Source organism: Gobio gobio (assembly GCF_949357685.1).
Source record: "Gobio gobio genome assembly, chromosome: 10".
Classification (NCBI taxonomy): Eukaryota; Metazoa; Chordata; class Actinopteri; order Cypriniformes; family Gobionidae; genus Gobio; species Gobio gobio.
Window position 1 is genome coordinate 27,761,087 of NC_137116.1, and position 22,613 is coordinate 27,783,699.

The 22,613-nt window shown below is 40.2% G+C and overlaps 1 protein-coding gene across 1 annotated transcript; it reads left to right on the top strand.

The window, feature by feature from the left end:
* Positions 1-19,229: 19,229 nt before the first annotated feature.
* On the top strand, positions 19,230-22,351 carry LOC307132464 (rano class II histocompatibility antigen, A beta chain-like). Its single transcript, XM_079826800.1, has 5 exons — positions 19,230-19,355; positions 19,507-19,776; positions 21,386-21,667; positions 21,757-21,870; positions 21,959-22,351. Exons 1-5 carry the CDS (start codon positions 19,286-19,288, stop codon positions 21,979-21,981), a joined length of 759 nt encoding a protein of 252 aa, XP_079682926.1. The 5' UTR covers positions 19,230-19,285; the 3' UTR covers positions 21,982-22,351.
* Positions 22,352-22,613: the final 262 nt, after the last annotated feature.

A 22,613-nucleotide genomic window follows, 5' to 3' on the forward strand; every position in this document is an offset into this window, starting at 1 on the left:
ATGGCCAACACAAACAAAGACAGAACCATGTGGTCAGACACAAGACAAACAAAGAAACATTGAACAGACACAAGACAGACAAGACTGACAGGGCAGGACCCTGACAGAAAGTCTTGCGGGTTTGGAACAACGTGACAGTGAGTAAATAACCCTAACTAACCCTTTAAATTATGCTTGTCTACACCTTCTACCAAATACTACCTCTTGCAGTTGTAAACCATATTCTATTAATATAAATAACAATTAAGTCATCATGGGCACATCACAATACACTGAGAGGGTTTCTCAATTTGTTGACATCATATACATCTTGTAAGTTTCACTGACAAAATGGTTTAGTCAAATTAACAGAATTGTGAATGTGCACATCATGATATCATTGCTGAAACAATATATTGTGCAGAACTAACATGCTGTAAAAATGCATTACCATTCAATTTTCTATTAAAGGAATCAACTGAAGAGCTTGCAACTACACCTACTATATCAAGGGAGCAGCAGCACAGGATAGCTGTGGAGCAAGTAGCAGCATTTGTAAGTTTGTGTGTGTTTAATTATTTCTTGTTTTGGTACCAGACTGTTGCTAGAAAAGGCCTTGTCTTTTTTTGTTGTTGAATGAATTAAAGAAATTTGTAGGATGTTTTTCTAAAAAAAATAACACAATAATTTAAACAAAAATATATAATTTTTTTTTTAGAGCGTAAGAGATATCCTTCTTGCAACACCCAATGGCAGAGGTATTGTAGATGCTATTGAAAACAAGCACTGCATTTCACTTAAAGAGAGACAAGCTATGGTTGGGATCTTGGTGTCACATCTTATTGAACGCTTTGGAGAAAAGTGAGTACACATTTTCAATACAAAGTAAAGTAAAACATTTTAATGCTAGAATATTTTTGGATATATTAAATGTCTTGGTGTGTACATTTGTACTATTGTTAAAATTCAAAATATGAAATGGTTTCTTTTAGCCCAAGTGCAGGTACAAAAGTCACCCTGGCTTCATCAGTAGTTGAACAGTTTCCATACCTTAAGGATTGCCAGGGTAAAGGCTATGTGAGTACAGTGTCTAACACAGGGATGTGATTTTGCTGTATTTATATGCATTTTTGTATTTCTCTACTAATGAGCTGATGAGTTGAATCAGGTGTTTGATTAGGAAGAGTTCAGAAATGTGTAATGCTGGTGTGCCACCAGGAACAGGGATGGGAAAACACTCCTTTAATCACATTCATGTACTCATGTAAATGGGGCCAGTGTTGCACTTTTTAATACTGTTTTCTTTTTCTTTAAACACAAGGAAGCATGGTTCAGTCCAGGTCGATTTCACAGACCTGCTACTGGCTTCCTGGAGGAGCGTCTTCGAAACGTGCGCAAAAGGGTCAGAAAAGGAGGACAAAATCGAGTTTCTTCAGAGAACCCAAGAACTAGCAGTAGTTTTATTTTGCCAGGTATGTCTGTGTCTAATATATATGCAAAATTTGGACTTCCGATTCTGGGTGCGAATGGCCTCTACTTGTTAAATTTTATTGATCTATGAGCCAGCTGCTTTAAGTGAGAGCCGTTTTCCCTTTTTGTATATTAATACAAGACAGAATAATATCATTATCCTTTCACTACACTGCTCAGCCACACTTCAAGTAGTCACTAGCTGAATGTTATTTTTTTTAAGTGCATGTACATTACCCCTCTGTTCTCGATTCGTCGCACGCACATACACATTAACATAACATTCAGTCACTGTATATGGTCGAGCAGTGTGGTAAAAACATCCTCCGTAATATTGGGTCAGAAAACAAGATGAGTAACATTGATATTTATTACGAATTTCACTTAAATTATTAAATCACAGCAGGACAAAAATTACTATATTTGACGGAATTTAAAGAGTTCCGTTTGAAATGAAGAGCTGTTTGGGAGCTGAAAGAGCCGACTCTTATTACTGAGCTGAGCCAAATGATTTGGTTCTCTAAAAAGAGTCCTCCTGTGGGTTTAGTGTTCGCAACATCAGAATTTATTCAGCAAATGCGTTTACATCTCCCATTATTTGCATTAACTTGTTTTCATACTAGTCAAAAACCACCTCAAACTGTTACACAGGAGTTTCCTGTGTCACCTCCACATTCACAGAGGGATCCATCTCCAGAGTATTGACTATGGCCATGCAAAATACATTTCCCATAATGCTGCTCTCCTGGACTGATCACACACCTGCTCTTCATTGATTACACTCACACCTGCACTTCATTTCCACATGTTTAAGAATCCCTCTCTCACACCCATTCAGTGCGAAGTATTGTCTTGCCCTGGCATACATACTGAGCGATTGTCTACTGATTCTGTTTATTCTGGTTTAGATCTTGGACTGGTTTTGGAACTCTACGACCACTCTCTGGCTACCTCGACCTTGGACTGTTTCCTGGCTAACTGAACATACTCTGGCTCCCACGACCCTGCACTGTTACCCGTATTTGAAACCTTGCTGCCTGCCCCGATCATCAGCACTAGCTTACCTGAGTATTCTTTGCCTTGCCCATACCATTCCTGTCTACCTATCAATACCCTGTCTGTCTGACTTTGTCACTAATTAAAGCTGCAAATGGATCTCTATGACTCTGTGGATTCGTTACAGAATACTTCGCCACCTCAAGGTCCAGCAGCCGTCTCACAGCTCACCACTGAGATCTCTGCACAGGCTACCCAGCTAGCTCAACACCAGCTACAGTTGAATCGCCTCACGTCACTCACCGAGGAGCTCGTAACAGCCCTGCAAGGGCTTCAAACCTCAGCGATCAGCGCCCCCGTCGATCAGGCCTCAGGGGTATCACCGCCCTCGACGAGCACCTCAGTCAATCCTCGTCTCGCTCTTCCAGAGAAGTATGATGGCGCTTCAGCTAAATGCAAAGGCTTCCTGCTCCAATGCCACCTCTACTTTGATCAACAGCCAGCACTCCATCCCACAGATTCAGGGAAAATTGCTTTCATGTGTTCGCTCCTCACCGGAAAGGCGCTGGAATGGGTAACTGCCATCTGGAGGCCGGATGGATCTCCTTTCTCCACATTTGCATCATTTACCCAGCAGTTCCGCAGCGTTTTCGAGCACTCCACTGAGCTCGGTGATGCCGGTGAACGCCTTCTCAGTCATACTCAGGGGAGAAGAACTGCCGCCGATTATGCCCTCACGTTTCGCACCCTTGCTGCACAGACCAATTGGGTTGAGGACACCCTGAAAACCCTGTTCAGAAAAGGTCTCACCAATGAACTTCAGTCTGAGTTAGCTTGCCGCGATGAGGGGAGAACGCTGAACGAATACATCAACCTGGCTATTCAGATCGACAACCTTATTCGTTCTCGGCGCACACCTCGAGCCCCCTATCGTGCTCGTCCCGACAATACGGATGCACCAGAGCCCATGCAGCTGGGTTTTACTCCTCTCACTCCTGAGGAACGCGAGCGTCGCCTGCAGCAGCATCTCTGTCTCTACTGCGGACAGTCTGGTCATCGCAGACTCTCCTGCCCAGTTGGTCCGTCTCTTCAGGCTCAACCGGTGAGTACCCTGGCGGATTCCAACAATCGGTGGTCCGGGTTCACGCTACCTGTTCGTCTCTCTCTACCCGGCAGAATGATTGACACATCCGCTTTGCTAGACTCAGGAGCCGCGGGAAATTTTATGTCTCATGAATTCACTGTACAGCATAAACTCCAAACTAATCCCTGTGACTTCTCTCTGACAGTCGAGGCGCTAGATGGTCGGCCCTTGGGAGAGGGAAGGATTCAACACCTCACCGAAGAGGTAATTCTGCACGTCGGAACACTTCATTCTGAATCAATCAGGTTTTATGTTATTCACGCCCCCAAACACTCCATAATCCTGGGTCTTCCATGGCTGCGCACTCACAACCCACAAATCTCCTGGCGGGAGAACCAAATCATCCAGTGGGATTCTTCGTGCCATAGAAGATGCCTGGCTAAAATCAATCGTACTCCCCGCAACATTCTCCAGTTATCCACGTCGGAGTTCAGTGATTCAGGACTGCCTGCTGTGTATTCTGATCTCTCTGACGTTTTCAGCAAGGTCAAGGCTGCTCAACTTCCAGAACACCGTTCCAGTGATTGTGCCATCGAACTATTACCCGGCACCACACCGCCTAAGGGCAGAATTTTTCCCCTGTCTCAACCAGAGTCCGAAGCGATGAAGAAGTACATAGAGGAAGAACTAGCCAAGGGGTTCATCCGGCCCTCTACCTCACCCGCCGCTGCGGGCTTCTTCTTCGTTAAGAAAAAGGATGGCACACTGCGCCCCTGCATCGACTATCGTGGTCTTAACGAGAATACAGTCAAGTTCAGGTACCCACTGCCCCTGGTGCCAGCCGCTCTCGAACAGCTCCGTCAAGCCAAGTATTATACCAAGTTGGATCTCCGTAATGCCTACAACTTGATTCGTATACGCAGAGGAGACGAGTGGAAGACGGCCTTCTCTACCACTAATGGGCACTATGAGTATCTCGTTATGCCATTCGGGTTGTCCAATAGTCCTTCTGTCTTCCAGGCGTTCATGAATGACGTCTTTCGGGACATGCTGGAGAGGTGGGTAATCGTCTACATCGACGATATACTGATTTACTCTTCAACCATGGAGGAACACATCAAACATGTCAGATCGGTTCTCAGACGACTCATTCAATATCAGCTCTATGCCAAATTCGAGAAATGTGAATTCCATCGCACAAGAACGTCTTTCCTGGGATACGTCATCAGTCCAGAGGGTGTGGCGATGGACGAGAAGAAGGTTCAGGCGGTCCTAAATTGGCCGGTTCCCCACACAGTCAAACAGTTGCAACGGTTCCTGGGGTTTGCGAATTTCTATCGTCGGTTCATCAGAAACTACAGTACAGTAGCTGCCCCGTTGACCACCATGACCAAACGTCACCACCATCGCTTGAGCTGGACACCTGAGTCCACCAAAGCCTTTGAGCTCCGAACACGCTTCACCTCTGCTCCCATCCTGCGGCATCCAGACCCCACACGTCAGTTTATCATAGAGGTGGATGCTTCAAACACTGGAGTAGGTGCAGTTCTGTCCCAGCGTCAAGGCATGCCTGAAAAAATGTATCCTTGTGCATTCTTTTCTCGTAAATTAACCTCCGCTGAGCGCAACTATGATGTGGGCAACCGTGAATTACTGGCCATGAAACTGGCTTTAGAGGAATGGCGGCACTGGCTAGAAGGAGCACAGGAACCCTTCATCATCCTCACCGACCACAAGAACCTCGAGTTTCTCCGGACGGCCAAATGCTTGAATCCCCGTCAGGCCCGGTGGGCTCTATTCTTTACAAGATTCCAGTTCACTATCATGTATCGTCCTGGTTCCAAGAACATTAAGGCTGACGCTCTCTCCCGCCAGACCGATGAGACACCCCAACCCACGATCACCGAGAATATTCTTCCTGAGAACCTACTCGTCGCTCCTGTGCAATGGGACATCATTACTGAGATTGAACAGTTCAATCGCCAGGAGCCACCTACCTTGAATGGTCCACCTAATCGCATGTATGTCCCTGCTCCCTTACGCACCCGCCTCATTGATCAGGTACACGCAACGCCCAGTTCCGGTCATCCCGGTATCACCGCCACTGTTCACCTTCTCCGCAACCGGTTCTGGTGGCCCACTCTACTCGCCGACACCACCCACCACATCCAGAATTGCGCCAGTTGCAACACTTCCAAGACGCCTCGTCAATTACCTGCCGGACTTCTAACTCCGTTGCCCATTCCGCAGCGTCCATGGTCCCACATCGCTATAGATTTCATTACAGATCTCCCAGAATCCCAGGGAAATACCACCATATTGACAATAGTTGATCGCTTCTCCAAGGCATGTAGACTGGTGGCCTTACCCAAACTGCCCACAGCACTCGCCACGGCTGAAATCCTCTGCAATCAGGTGTTCCGATTCTACGGCCTTCCTGATGACATCGTGTCAGACCGAGGGCCACAGTTCACCTCCAGAGTCTGGAGGGCTTTCTTCAAACACCTCAACGTGAACATCAGTTTGACCTCCGGATATCACCCCCAATCCAACGGGCAGACCGAACGTTTAAACCAAGACATCATTCGCTTCCTGCGCACATACTGTCAGCAGCAGCAAACAGAGTGGAGTCGTTACCTGTTCTGGGCTGAATACGCCCAGAACTCTCTGGTCAAACCCGCTACTGGTCTAACTCCGTTCCGGTGCATACTAGGTTTCCAACCTCCACTATTTCCTTGGTCCGGGGAACCCACAGAACTTCCCGCTGTCACCGAATGGCTCCAAAGGAGCGAAGAAGTCTGGGATCAAGCGCACACCCACCTGTTACATGCAGTCCGGCGCCAGGAACACCACGCCAACCAGCATCGTCGTCCTGCTCCGCAGTACCGTCCAGGTCAATGGGTATGGTTGTCCACAAAGGATCTCAAGCTTCGACTCCCCTGCCGAAAGCTCAGTCCCAGATATGTCGGTCCATTCGAAGTCCTAAAACAAATCACTCCAGTGTCATTTCGTCTCAAACTTCCCACTAACTACCGCATTGCCTCCACGTTCCATGTGTCCCTGCTGAAACCCGCTAACAGTCCCGAGAGAGTGTCAGAGGAGAGAGCCACACCACAGACCCCTCCACCTGCCCTGGTAGACGGCGAGGAGGCATATCGGGTAAAGGAACTACTAGACTCCAGACGTAGGGGTAACATTCTGCAGTACCTTGTCGATTGGGAGGGGTTCGGCCCGGAGGAACGGTGCTGGATCAGGGCCAAGGACATCCTGGACCCCACACTCACAGAGGAATTCCACCGATCACATCCAAATAAACCTGCTCCTCGACAACGTGGAAGACCCCGTCGCCGTTTGCCTCCTCGCGCCAGGAGTCGCTCGCAGGGAGGGGGCTCTGTTACACAGGAGTTTCCTGTGTCACCTCCACATTCACAGAGGGATCCATCTCCAGAGTATTGACTATGGCCATGCAAAATACATTTCCCATAATGCTGCTCTCCTGGACTGATCACACACCTGCTCTTCATTGATTACACTCACACCTGCACTTCATTTCCACATGTTTAAGAATCCCTCTCTCACACCCATTCAGTGCGAAGTATTGTCTTGCCCTGGCATACATACTGAGCGATTGTCTACTGATTCTGTTTATTCTGGTTTAGATCTTGGACTGGTTTTGGAACTCTACGACCACTCTCTGGCTACCTCGACCTTGGACTGTTTCCTGGCTAACTGAACATACTCTGGCTCCCACGACCCTGCACTGTTACCCGTATTTGAAACCTTGCTGCCTGCCCCGATCATCAGCACTAGCTTACCTGAGTATTCTTTGCCTTGCCCATACCATTCCTGTCTACCTATCAATACCCTGTCTGTCTGACTTTGTCACTAATTAAAGCTGCAAATGGATCTCTATGACTCTGTGGATTCGTTACACAAACGAGTATAAAAACTTTTTTTTAGAATTGTTTCTATTTTTTTGCATTTCCTTCACTCATCTGATGCGATATTTCAAAATACCTCAACACAGTGATAGAACCATAGCTAATAAGGACTGATTAGCCAGGGTCAGCGTGAAAGATGCCCGGGATTGTTGACAGAATTATATATATTTATTGTGTGTGTGTGTGTGTGTGTGTGTGTGTGTGTGTGATATTTTCCCATTCAAAATTCCTGTTTGTGATTTTTACATTTCTGCTCTCAACAGAGGCAAATGTAGATTCAGAAAGAGCTACTCAAATGACTGAGTGGCTTAAAAATAATATCTGGCCACTAAGTCAGGTTGAGCAATACATGAAGGAGACGTCTATCCATAGGGCCAAATGGATTCTTGACAATGGAACCAAGACAATCATGGAAATATTCAAGGAGTATCCACGTCTCCTCGACACTCCAGGCATGGTGGGTTTAAATTTAAGAAATTAAAACATTGGCTCAGTATTTTCTTTTTTGTTTTACAACTTTTTTTGCCATGTTGGCCTTTGTTTTGTATTTTTTAGATATCCCAGGATTTCTTAATTTTGAATCCAGACTCCGCTTCAAAACTCACCGAAAATTGGGTACCTGTGTTTAAGGATAAGATTCTGCAGTTTGCCAGCAGAGAGAAACAATCTCTTGATCTACTTTCCAGTGTAGACTTGATGTCCGCAGGTAATGGGTATTATTGTTACAAATAAATAATTCAGTCATTCTTAAAAAAGGAGAGATTTTCCCTGTTTACAGTTACTGTTAGTCATGACAATTTTCATTTTGTTAACTATTTCTTTGTAACACAATTTAATAAATGAATGTCATACATCCAGATTTATTGCAGTCAAATTTTATTGCAGTTTTATGAATACTTTTTTTTTTTTAATTGAGTAATTTGTGAACATTTTTTTCATTGTATTCTAAAGAGACGCAGAGTGATGTTGCCTTGCAAGTACTTCCTGTAGTCCTTCCAACATCCGTGTACAAGATTGGAAGGAAAACGTTTAAACCAACATTCATTGAAACCCGGAAGGCCTTCATAGACATACGTAAGTTAACAGCCATTGCTAAAACTACATGGTTTAAGTATTTACAATATATTGTATGGACCCTTTTCACAGACTGACACATTTTACAATTATCAATGTCAGAAATCTAGTAATGTTTTTAATTTAATTTGAGTGAAAAAATACATTTAGTGTCACCCAAAAATGAAAATTGTCATCAATTACGAAAAATAAAATGAATAAATTCCAAACCTTAAAGACTTTTGTTCATCTTTGGAATGGGATAAAGATATTTCTAATGAAATGTGAGTTTTCTGTCCCTCTAGTGACAGTTTATACAACCCCAAATCAGAAAAAGTTGGGACAGTATGGAAAACGCAAAAAAAAAAAAGAAGTGATTTCTAAATTTACGTTGACTTGTATTTCATTGCAGACAAAATGAACACAAAATATTTCATGTTTTGTCTGGTCAACTTCATGTCATTTGTAAATATGCATCCTTTCCTGTCATTCAGACCTGCAACACATTTAAAAAAAAGTTACAGGAAAGGATGCATATTTACAAATGACATGAAGTTGACCAGACAAAACATGAAATATTTTGTGTTCATTTTGTCTGCAATGAAATAGTCAAAGTCAAAGTAAATTTAGAAATCACTTCTTTTTTTCTTTTTTTTGCGTTTTCCATACTGTCCCAACTTTTTCTGATTTGGGGTTGTACAATTACCACTTTGACGCTACAAAAAGTTAATAAAGATTGTAAAACTAATTCATATGAATCTAATGTATTCCAAATTTTCTGAAGAGACTTGATCGCTTTATATGATGAACAGATTTAATTTAAGTATTTCTTTTTGGGTGAACTAACCCTTTAAGGCCATGACACACCAAGCCAACATTAAAAAACTAGTGACATCAAACGGTAAATGTGTTGTTGCCATGAGTCATCTGCATCTGGGCCAAAAAGTTGGACAACAGGGGTCCGACTAGTGCTAACATTGGCCGATGGTCGGCTTGGTGTGTCATACCCTTTACTGTTCCTAAAGGTATTTACATTAGTTTGACCTTTTTTGCGTTCTAAATTGATGCCAATCCCCTATCCCCCCCCCCCCCTTCTCTATTTTTTTTTTTCTTTTCAGATTGGGACCAATATGGCTGAGTACCTGCGCTCAAAAGACTCAAAAGAATTTCCACATGTTCTCATGCTTGGAGACAACCAATGCTTTCAAGCCTTTGCAATTATCAACGGAGAGGCACTCGAGCAAAATACATTGCTTGCTGCAGTTGATGTTTGCTTTAAGGCATTCTATGTATTTGACATAGACTACCCGAAACAGTGTTCCACAGTGTGGCAGTTTTTACAAACTGTAGTTTATGGACTTTCCGGGGATGAAACCCCAACAATGAGAGTTTTGCGAGCCTTCATTTTTGCTGACAAACAGTAATTCTCACATGATGTTATGCTCAAGAAGTTGATGTAAATGCTTTGAAATGTTTTAAGATTTCAAATTCACGTTCTTCAAAAGGTTAATTTTTCTGACTCATTTTTGCTCTGTTTTTTTTATTACTGTCTGAGACCTTTCCTCTTTGCTGTTCTTTTTATATTTACTACTACTTCTAAATACTTGTAGTTTTCTTCTATAGTACAATTACACTACAATTGATTACTGAGTATTTCGCTCACATGATGTATGCTCAAGATGTTGATGTAAATTTGAGATTTCAAATTTTCTTCAAAAGGTTCATTTTTCTGACTCCTTTTTGATGACAGTTTTTGTTATTACTGTCTGAGACCTTTCCTCTTTGCTGTTCTTTTTATATTTACTACTACTAAATACTTGTACTTTTCTTCTACAGTACAATTACACTACAATTGATTACTGAGTATTTCGCTCACATGATGTATGCTCAAGATGTTGATGTAAATGCTTTGAGATTTCAAATTTTCTTCAAAAGGTTCATTTTTCTGACTCATTTTTGATGACAGTTTTTGTACTGTCTGAGACCTTTCCTCTTTGCTGTTCTTTTTATATTTACTACTTCTAAATACTTGTACTTTTCTTCTACAGTACAATTACATTACAATTGATTCTGAGTATTTCGCTCACATGATATCTTGTGTGCAAGATGTTGATGTAAATTAAATGTTTTTAGATTTCACTTCATATTTTCTTCGTTATTTCAAGTCTCATTGATTTTTGTCAATGGGTAGGGAGCGATGGGAAATTTAAAAAAATGTATTCACAAATGGACAATTTTACTTGATTAATAAAAATATGAAATTTTATTTTTGTTTTCTGAAGTCTGTATTGCTGTAGATGTTATTTTAGTCGTTTTAATTACTAAAATTTCTAGTTTAAACTTCCAACCCATTTTGGGTTACATCAACCCAGCAGTGTAGTAATTTTTAACCCATAATTGGGTTAAAATAACAACCCAGCATGCTGGGTTAAACATTTAACCCAACTAGTTGGGTTAAAACAACCCAGCGCTGGGTACGTCCCTTTTTGACCCAGCGCTGGGTTGCCAAAACAACCCAATTTGGGTTGATTTTAACCCAGCAGTTTTTAGAGTGTACCCTCTTGGGACTTAGCCCTGGTGCTCAGCACTTCAGGGCCCTCCTTTGGAGCCTTTGCAGTCCGTTGAGTTAAAACTCCTGTCTATGAAGACGGTACTCCTGACTGCATTGGCCTCAATCAAGAGGGTGGGGGACCTGCATGCACTTCTGTCAACGAATCGTGCCTAGAATTTGGGCCCGGTTACTCTCACGTCATCCTGAGACCCCGGCCCGGATATGTGCCCAAGGTTCCTACCACTCCCCTTCGGGACCAGGTGGTAAACCTGCAAGCGCTGCCCTCGGAGGAGGCAGACCCAGCCCTGGCTTTATTAAAGTCACATTTTTGGCTCCTCAGTTGGAAAAGCAATATGCGGTATTCCACTTCCGTATTTATACCCGCGGTGCGGGGCGGTGCGTGGACCGCATGCCAATATGGATTGACTCGTTTCTAATACACTCGAAGTAGATTGGTCTCTGAAGACAGATCCCAATTCGTCGGTCAGTTCCGACGTATGTCTCCGCTCCCTCCTTCAGGGAACGAGGGTTACATACGTAACCGAGACGTTCGGTTTAACATGAAGAAATTGACAGAATATATCAGGCTACTGTTGTAGCCTACACTAGATTTAGCTATGTCTATATGTAATAATAATATGTCTCTACTTCTAATAATAATTATGCCTAGATGGTTGGTTTTTTTTAACTTTTTTTGTAAAGAGATAATTTTCTGGTTAATATAATATTTTTTATATTCCTAGATTTATTTGTTGCACTGTTTTTTATACAGTTATATTGTAAAACTAAAATACCTTTTTCAGTTTGCGGTTAGATTTGTGGCTGCATTTGAAGTTCTTTTTCGCTAAAGAAAAATATATATTATTACTGTCAAATGCATGTCAGATAATAAAAATACTGTAATAAATACAGTAGTTCACTGTATGTATTTGTTCATGTTTTACTAAGGGATAAGTCTGAAGCACACCATAAAATTATTCTAGCAAATCATACAGGGCTAGTAGTATATATAGCTGTATATACAGATACCCAGGTATCGGATCAGTACTCGGTATCGGCCGATACCCTGAGCCCAGGTATCGGAATTGGTATCGGGAACGGAAAAAGGGTATCGGAACATCTCTATTAGTAAGAGCAAGCCTTTCTTTAAATAGCACTAGGTAACTTTTCAACCTTCATAATATATTTTCAAGACTCTTGTGATGATACATCGACTTACAATAGGTTGAATGACACGTCTGCCATAGCCTGACGTGGTCTGTATCGTTTTTAATCGTACTTTTAAACTTCGGGTTTCGGGTAGTAACCCGAGAAAAAAAAGAACTACAAAATTTGACTGCTTTAAGGCATATACATCACTTCCACCATCACCCCCACTTCCTTAAATTTGGACGTGCGAGGGTTAAGGTTAGCCTATGTAAGCCTATGTCTAAACGGCGTGTACAAGTTTGGTAGGGGCTACATTCTTGCAAGTAAATACATAAGACGTACAAAATCATATTTTAGGATACCTAACATGTCTGTGATATTTGTTTATTTGTCTTGCCTCAAGCTATAATGCAAAATCGATTTTTCAAATTTGAAGATTCATCTATGGTAGCTTGATCGCCACTTATCACCATTTATCGACGATATATGGTTATTACCTACCACTCAAACATTGAATTGAAGGATCATATAGATTCTGTAAAACGGTAACCAATAGACTAGACTACTATAATGACGCTGGCTTGTAAACGTGAGCATCGCGACCATTTGGCGTTTGAAAAAACAAACAAAAAAACAATGAGATTATATTCATATGACGCAAGCAGAACACCTGCACGTGAACTCCTCCTGCAGTGTTCAGGGCTATCATAGTTGTCATGTCAACAAATGCACGTGCGATGGATCCCCTGATGTAGGATGACAGAGTTTACGACAGTAGTAGAGGACAATACTGTTTCCCAACTGTAGGGGGACCCCGAGAGCAAATCCTACCTAGTGCTGCTTTAACCTTTTTCTTTAAGACTTAAAGGGTTACTTCAGCGATTAGCATTAAGCTTTGTATCAGAAACCCGGTAGTATATTCGAATGATCGTGCTTCCCCCTCTCATATCCCCCTGAGACGAGAGATTTATGTATTTTATAACTGTAAAAAAGCCTCAGATGACGCAAATGTCGTCATTTTGTGTCATCGGAGGCTTTTTTGGCCAGAGGCTAGAGACTACAGCCAGTAGCAGGAGCTAGTTCCGCATTTTTTCAACCTGCCCATAGGGGAGGGATCTCACTCACAGAATGTAAATGCGCACTGCCTATTATTATTAATGAAAAACACAACAAAATTATACAATGACAAACTCACATAAATAGGCACTTTTACATTTCGCTTTGAAACCAAATATTCCGTGATCATCTTGTCTGTCAGCTCCTAGCACTCCTGCTGCTGATCTGTGCAGCGATTCTCGTTTGGCTCATGCTGTATTGAGCAGACACGTGCAGTTTTTAATTGTAGTGTCTTTTTTTGAACTAAATTATATTATTACTATAAAAAACAAAACAACCGTGGGGTGGTGCCGCGGTGGGCAATTGATGTAACTGGTGAGAGTGGCCTCGTAGGGCAGTGAAGCCTCGTAGGGCAGTCTTTCATCCATATGAGCCAAAAATACATTTTCTGACTTTTCTCAGTCTAGAATGCACCAACTTCTAAAATAATTTCACATTTTTACAACTATAAATTACCCAATTTAATTACACATTCATCTTTCCAGCGGTGAAGTACCCATTTAAAATACTATATACATATGATTTCTGATTCTTCTAATAATTTTCTAATAAGAAAGCTGTGAAAACTGTAAAGGTGAAGCGGCGCTCCCAACAGCAGAATAAATGAAACTATGGCAGATAGAGAATCACGTTTGAAAAGACAAGAAGCAAGATGATAGGCTAACATTGAAGGAGTGTTGCTGATTCGGACGGCTGATATTCCGTTTGGCAGCCGCAGGCATGACAAGGACATTATGAGTGAGCATGCGTGAGCTGAGTACATTCGAATGATTGTGCAATATTTTTTCTTTAAAAAAACAAAGCAGCACAAACAAAACAAATTACGGCACAAACCAGCACAAACAATTGAGACTATTTTGCCAAGGTTTTGCGTTGGGTGGGGTGTTGGGGGACATGTTACTTGCATTCTTCTTAAATTCTTTAGGATAAATAAATGTCTTATTATTGTCAATGTTGAAAACAGTTGTGCTCTTTAATATTTTGAGTAAGCCTATACTACCATTCAAAGGTTTGGGGTCAGTATAAAAAATTCAAGTGTTTGAACTTTGTAATGAAATCTATCAGTTTCCACAAAAATGTTTTCAACATTACATTCAACACCAATGTTAAGAAATCTTTCTGGATCATCAAGTCAGCATATTAGAATGATTTCTGAAGAATCATGTGACTGAAGACTGTTGTAATGGCTGCTGAAAGTTCAGCTTTGCCATCACAGGAATAAATTTAATTTTTAAATATATTAGAATGGAATACTTTGCAATATTGCTGTTTCTACTGTAATTTATTAAATAAATGCAGCCTTGGTGAGCATAAGAGTCAAAAAACGTTTAAAAACCATAATTAAAAACTTTTGAATGTTAATGTTTATAATAAACGTACCCAGTGTCATGAAGTTTTCATGTAGTTTCAATGTATCTTTGTATTTGAATGAACTAAAGAATTAATAAAGTTATTTGTGTTTCTAGATGCACCACAGACTTCTATCTATCCAAAGGATATTGTACAGCTGGATGTTCAGAACACCCTCGTTTGTCATGTGACCGGCTTCTTTCCTCCGTCTGTCAGCATCTCATGGACTAAGAATAATATTAATGTGACCGAGGGCATGACTTTAAGCCAGTATCGTCCAAGGACAGATGCTACCTTCAACATCTTTTCCACTCTTATGTTTACACCTACTGAAGGAGACATTTACAGCTGCACGGTCAACCACAGAGCCCTCCAGGGTCAACAGCAGACCAAAATATGGGGCGAGTGCTTTTCAAATAGAATCAATGGACATCAGATTTCAATGCAATTTTTAGTCCAAATCTTTTTATTCACAAAAAATATATATTTTTACTTATATGCATTTATTTTCCAGATGTTGATGTTGCCCTCCCAAGTGTTGGTCCAGCAGTGTTCTGTGGAGTAGGTCTGACTCTAGGGCTGTTGGGAGTCGCTGTTGGAACTTTCTTCCTCGTTAAAGAGCACCTATCATGGAATTTTGAAATTTACCTTTCATGTAGTGTGTAACCTAGATCTAAGTGAACAAAAACATCCTGTGATAGCTTGAAATATGACAGTGCACCGTATATATAGTTATTTTCTTTCAAAAGTAAGAGTCGAATCGGAGTCATTTTTAAGAATCGTTAGAAGACCGAAGCTTTTTCTCTGACTAGATGACGTCAACTTGTCAAGTTATTTGAATACGATACGCCCACTTATTGCGCTCCAAGACGCCAGTGAAAACTAGAAAACATCATGGCCACGAGACCCTGTGTTCTGAAGTGCCACTCAAAAGCAAACTTCTTTCATCTGCCCAAGGATGAGCATTTGAAGACTAAGTGGCTTGAAGACAAACCATACATCGTCGCGATTGTGTGTTTATTAGTCGTCAAATGTATGTTTCGCGATCTCAGGAAGCTTTTATTATGGACTTCTATTATGGCACATGGTTCTTCTTCGTCTGTCTGTACCATACATGGACTACATGTGCACAGAGCGCCCTCCGGCTGCCAGTATGAATTGAAAACAACACATAAGAGACTCAATCGCTCATGATTAGGCTATATCTGCCCATTTTGAGGAAGTATTGAATAAAAAATACTCCTCTGTTTAGAAATTTGACACAGACATATGAGAATCTATCAATGTGTCTCCTCATCTGCACACTTTTGAACTAAAAGCCCTGAGGGATGTTGATTTGTCGCGAGTCTTCGTGAGGAGAATAGAGGAGTTTTTTTATGAATGAGATCAGCTGAGGCTCATATTACAATCAAACAGTACCGACGCGGTTTTCATATTCATAACTCCTGACACATATTAACTAGGGGTGTAACGGTTCGTGTATTCGTACCGAACGGTTCACGGGGTGAGTTCCAAATGGAATCAGTATTCCCTATTTGATCATCCCTATGTGAGCAGGACACACGTGTACCGTATGTAGCAGTTTGGAATGCACTTGGCAAAGGGAGCGGCGTAAATTCCTCATTATCTTCAGCTGGGATGTTCCGGTGACAACGCAGCACAGTGTCCGTCAGCAGCAGATGTCGCAGTTTTATCTGCATCATTTTCTTTTTTTTAGCCTAACTGTTGCAAATAAAAATAAACATTTTTTATTTTAAAATGTTTATAAAAATATGCTTTGTAATACTGTATATAAAAAGTAATATAACTCTTAAAAATATGAATTGTATATTTATTTATGCTGGCGCTGCATTGTCACGGGAACATCCCAGCTGAAGATAATGAGGAAATTACGCCGCTCCCTTTGCCAAGTGCATTCCAAACTGCTACATACGGCACACGCGTGTCCTGCTCACATAGGGATGATCAAATAGGGAATACTGATTCCCGTGTCCTGCTCACATAGGGATGATCAAATAGGGAATACTGATTCCATTTGGAACTCCCCCCGTGAACCATTCGGTACGAATACGCGAACCGTTACACCCCTAATATTAACAAATTACTGTCACTATAAGACTTTGATGGGCGTTCCGTTTCCGAAAATATCTGCACAGACTAAACCAATCACAACTGACTGGGTCATCGGACCAATCACCGCAGATTAGCGTCACGTAAAGGCGGGGTTTTGAAAAGTGAATCACAAAAAGGAATCATTTGAGAATCGCTGTCAAAACAGGTAAAAATAAATGCATATTATAAGAAAACTAAAGTCTTTTTTGTCATTGCATGCATGCAAAACTGTTGTTGGGGACTTCTAAAACAATATTTGGAACATTTTAAATGCCATGATAGGTGCTCTTTAAAGGAAACAACTGCAACTAACTATGGAGCTATGGAAGCAAACGTTGAAAAGATCTATTAATTGTATTTTAACTCTGCCATTTTAACCTCTTCCACTCTAAGGCATTTTTTTGGAATTCCGCCTGAATTTGACATCACCCAAGTTTAAATGTTAACCCTTCACACATACAGTGAAAGAAATGTACAACATAGGTATCATTTTACAGAAAACCCCTCTAAATAACAAAATAAGACTATAATAACATAAATAACATTGTATGCATTTAAAATACTATAATAAACACTTAAAAATAGGCAATTTTTTTGTTCAAAATCCTGTTTTTGAAAATCTGTAAATCAGGTTCTGTTTGCTCTAGGGACCTGTTGGTTGTTTTGTTTTATTCCACTAGGTCACAGTTTGTACCAGAAAAAAAATGTATCCATCATCTTCTAAACAGAAGTTATTAAACTATAATGTAAGGGAGGCAAAACAATATTTTAGGGTCTATAAGTGTCCTTTGGATTGTCCTTTGCAAAGACTGGTTTTACAGACTGCATTACCCCAAAATCTTATTTTTACTATTTGATATAGCACTTTTTTTGATTATTTAATTATTTTCTTCATTTTCATCTTTGTCTCTGATAATATGCAGAACAAGTAATATGCTAAATGGCATAAAAGAATGAGACCCGACATCATTTTTTTGTTTTTGTTGTTGTCATCATGTTTTATTCTCCTTTCAGGTGACACAAGAATATAACTTATAACATAAAATGTATGTAGTCTATTACAATATATAACAGTATCTACATCCTCCACATTTATATAATTCTGTGCATCAATAGAATATTTTATCCTTTGTGTTGAGCATCACCTTCCTCTGCCCTGCGTCTTAGAGATGTGAGGGCCATCTGTGCCAAGGTCTGCTGGTGGCCCATAATCTCAGCATCTGAAACAAAAAAATCAGTTGTTAGTTAGTTGTTTGCATTATAATATACATTTCACAATATCAAAATGTAGATTTACTCACATTACATATTTGTATTGATAGGCTATCTGAATACTTAGATATATGCTAAACGCAGTTTTGAAATGTTTTGTCAAATGGAACAGTTTATTGGCTTAGTTGCTGTGCTTTCCCATTTCAAAATAACAAATAATTGTATCATAAATACGTATTATCATTGCAAATGCATGAATATTTGAGCTTACCAGTCAAACGCAGGTCCTCCTCTCCCTTAGGGTAGCCATACGTCCGGATTTTGTCTGTATACCTATGTTGCATACGTCCGGATTTTAAGCTCTCTGTTCGACGCCCGGCGCAGCCTCAAGCCGGACACTGATTTGTCCTCCTTTTTGGACTTGTCGAGACTCGAGACTGTTTTCCAAGATGGCTCCTGTCTGTATATCTATGCTGTATACGCGTAATGTACTGTCTTTATAAAGTATTTTCTTATTAAACTGTTTGTACACATACAAAGTTCTCAATGCTTCGGTTTGCATGTAGGGACCCTCATTATGCTACAGTGTTAGTGTGAGGCTATTTTGAGCCTTATTAGTGGTATTAACTATAGCGATTTAATTTTACTTATTCTATGCCCCATATACTAGCATTATAAGCTAATCTGTTTTTAGAGATAAAACTCTTTATATTCGATTTTCATGAAAACGCTCGGTAACCATGTGTTAATTACCCCTAGGTTCATTTTTCACCGGAGTTGTCCTTTGATATCTTAATCATCCACCTGACATGAAGATATAAAGCACTGACAGCACTGTCATGATGGAACACAGGAAGCAATAGCAAGTTAACTCATTTATTAGCAGATAGAACAAGGAACAAAGTCATAGATCAAGATAATCTAAAATGGGACTAAGATGGTCAGCAGTGCAGAATGCAGATGACTCAGCATAGAACAGATAATGGGTTGAGTCGAAAGATGCGCTGGTGAAGGTGATCCAGACACAGAACGTAATCCACAGAGAACACCGAACAGGAACAAGATGCACAAGACTGGACCGCCGAACAGGACCGGGATAACACACATAGTTGCAGCTGGCGCTGTGATAGAGATCAGCTAGACCGTTGATCAAACAATAAGGCTCGGTCACGCCCACTCACTCACACACACATAACAACACAGACATTAGAAAAGCAGGAAACAATGCATTCAAGAACCGTGACACATTCAGCTGGGATTTAGTGTGTGAAAATGTCACTGCTAAAACACTTGAGTTGTGTTCTCATTTTGACACTGTCAGTATTAACTGGAGCAGAAAGTGGTAAGTGAAATTAGAGGAATTGAAGTAACTTCATGAAAATATTTTTTAAAGAAATGTGACCGTTTGATAGTTGGATGGAACAGAGTAGTGAAACCTGATGCATTTAAGTTCTTCACTTTTTTCTTGTTGTTGTCTTGTTTTCTTGTTTCAGCGAATGGATATTACATGAGATGGAACCGATGCATCTACAGCTCCCCTGATCTCAGTGACATGGTGTATATTGACAACTTTTATATAAATAAATTTCTGTTCACACAGTTCAACAGCACTGTGGGGAGGTTTGTGGGGTTTAGCAAGAATGGAATGAGCCTTGCAGAGCGCTGGAACAAAGACATTTTTGTGATAGCAGAGAGAGCTGGTGTTGATATATACTGCAGATATTATGTTAAAAGCAAGGACACACCTCCCCGTGAGAAAACGGGTAAGTGGTTCAATTCTGATATTCTTTGTCACTCATGGAATTTAGTTTTTAACATTTATGTATTTTTACAGGAATATAGGTTACTAACACAGAATACGTTTTTACCATTTTCACCCTGAAATCGCTAGTAGATTTCACAAATAATTATAAAGAAATGGCAAGTAACACATTGAATTACACGTGACATTTAAAAAATATATATATTTATTTATTTTATACTTATTAATGGTATTTATTTTTTTATGTAATGAATAACAAAAAAATTAACTCTGGCATTTTGAAATGTAAGACTTAAATTTGAAAAAATGTAAAACAATAAAAATAAAAATAAACATTTCTTCAAATTCATTGGTTTCTTCAAGTGGCACTTATGTCAGTCACCCCTACCCCCACTTGCCTTGCACATGTATGAGACTCCATAGCTGTCAACCCTCCCGTTTTTTCCGGGTTTCTCACGTATTTTAGCTCTTTTCCCGCTGTCTTCCCGTTTTAGTATTTTCCCGTAAAATATCCCGTATTTTTACGTTCTGATTGTGTTAACTCAGAACACGCAACTATCTGGTTTAGTGCCAGAAGACGCGAATGAGAAGTCGCGCGCACTGTGAGAAAATTTTCCGTGCACTCATCCGAGAGCGCGCACACGTCTCTCAGCGCGCAAATATTGAGTTCTCTTTCAAGTCTTGCTCTTGAACGGACAAACTCAAGCAAAAAGTATGTCAACATATTGATGAGTATTCTAGCAGACATAGTCTGTATATGGCTTAAGTAAGCTTTATACAGTCCAGAAAAGACGACGCATATCCGAGGTCTTAAAGGGGCAGTAGCCTTTACTGCTGTCTGTTTAATGTCAAACAAAAGACAAGGGCATCACTCACTGCTCTTGATTGAATAACTTTTGTAAGTTTAATAGGATTAATCTTTAATTTATACAGTCATATATGCAATGTTATTTTACATTTGATCAATTTCTGTACCTGAAAACTAATGTTAGACGTACCTGAAAAACCTGAAAAGCATAGTTTATTTTATTAGTATCTTTGCTCAATAGTATTTATTTGTGCTGCTGCTTGTATTTAAATGATTTGTTCTTATTATTTTCTTTTTTTTTATTTAACAGTAGTCCTTTTTTCCCTGAACATAGCAAATACTGAACCGTACCGAAACGGTGAACCTTAAACCGTGATACAAACCGAACCGTGAGCAATCTGTACCGTTACACCCCTAGCGTAACGTATGATAAAATGACTGAAAAAAGGTTGGGAAACACTGGCTTAGGCTACTATCGAAGAAGAAGAAGACAGTTGCAGCCGCGGTTGGGAGGAAGAGGGAAAAAGTAGCGGGAAGTAAACTTCAAGGAGAGTATAGTAGATGAGTGTGATGTGCAATGATGGATCAGGACGCTGACGGCCAAAATCAAAATATTTTGTGTAGTTATAAACTCTTTAGACTCTTTTTTTTAAGTTTGTAGGTAAGAATCGTGTAAAAAAATCCCTTATTTTGTGGATGGATTCCGGGAAATCTCCCTTATTTTCAATGTTCAATGTTGACAGCTATGCATGAGACATGCATTGAAAATTGTGTGTTTAGGCTGTTGCTCTTCTTGATTCAGTGAAACCAAAGGTTATGCTCAGTTCAGTGAAGCAGGCTGGTGGCAGACATCCGGCTGTGTTGATGTGCAGCGCATATGAATTTTATCCTCCACACATCAAAGTGTCTTGGTTGAGAGATGGTAAACTGATGACCTCTGAAGTGACCTCAACAATGGAGATGGCTGATGGCGACTGGTACTACCAGATCCACTCTGAGCTGGAATACATTCCCAAATCTGGAGAGAAGATTTCCTGTGTGGTGGAGCATGCCAGCTTCAATAAACCCATGATTTATGACTGGGGTATGATGAGATTTCTCTACTGTCAATTTAAAACTAATTAGAACTAAATTTGAGGATGGAATAATTTGGCACACCAGTGTGCCCCACAGATCCATCTCTCCCTGAGTCTGAGAGGAACAAAATTGTGATCGGAGCTTCTGGTCTGGTGATGGGAATGATCATAGCAGCTGCTGGACTGATTTACTACAAGAAGAAATCAACAGGTCAGTTAAGATGAGAACAATTCAGAACGATATTAATCTGTGTACATGCATGTAACTTGTCAATATATATATATTTTTTCTTTGACAGGGAGGATCCTAGTTGCTAATTAATGATGGTAGATTTCTCATTACATTGTCAAAACTCAGTCACTTGATTAGTAATTATACATATTTCAGTTCCTCATTCTGACTGCAAGTGGACTAATTAAGAAAAGTATCCTTTATGGCACAACTACCATACACAATCCTAATTTCCACAATCCTTTAGCTATTGCTTCATTTTTAAAATTTTATTTTAAAAAATATCTTAGTGTTGATTATGTGAATGTATGAAATACATTATGTAAATATGTAAATAGATTAAATGCATCTATTCTGTTTGTATATAATATGCTATTAGAAACAATGTGTTTGTTGAAACCCATTAGATATATCTTTGTTGCAATGCTGAATAAATTATACAACTAGCATTTCTAATGAGAATACTTTACTCGTCTTTCTTTATTTTAAGAAAACTGATTAGAATTTAATGTATTATTTAACGAAAAAAAGTGGTGAGAAATCAAGATTAATAAAAGAACAACATGAAATACAATCGACATACCAAGTTATTGCGTTCACATCTGTCAACTGTCATTCTGACATCAGACAAACAGAGTTCCAATCCATATATCAACTCAGTGAAGAAAGTACACTGATACTTTTTGGGGATTTTACAGTCCTGTTCCGAATGCAGCTACTAT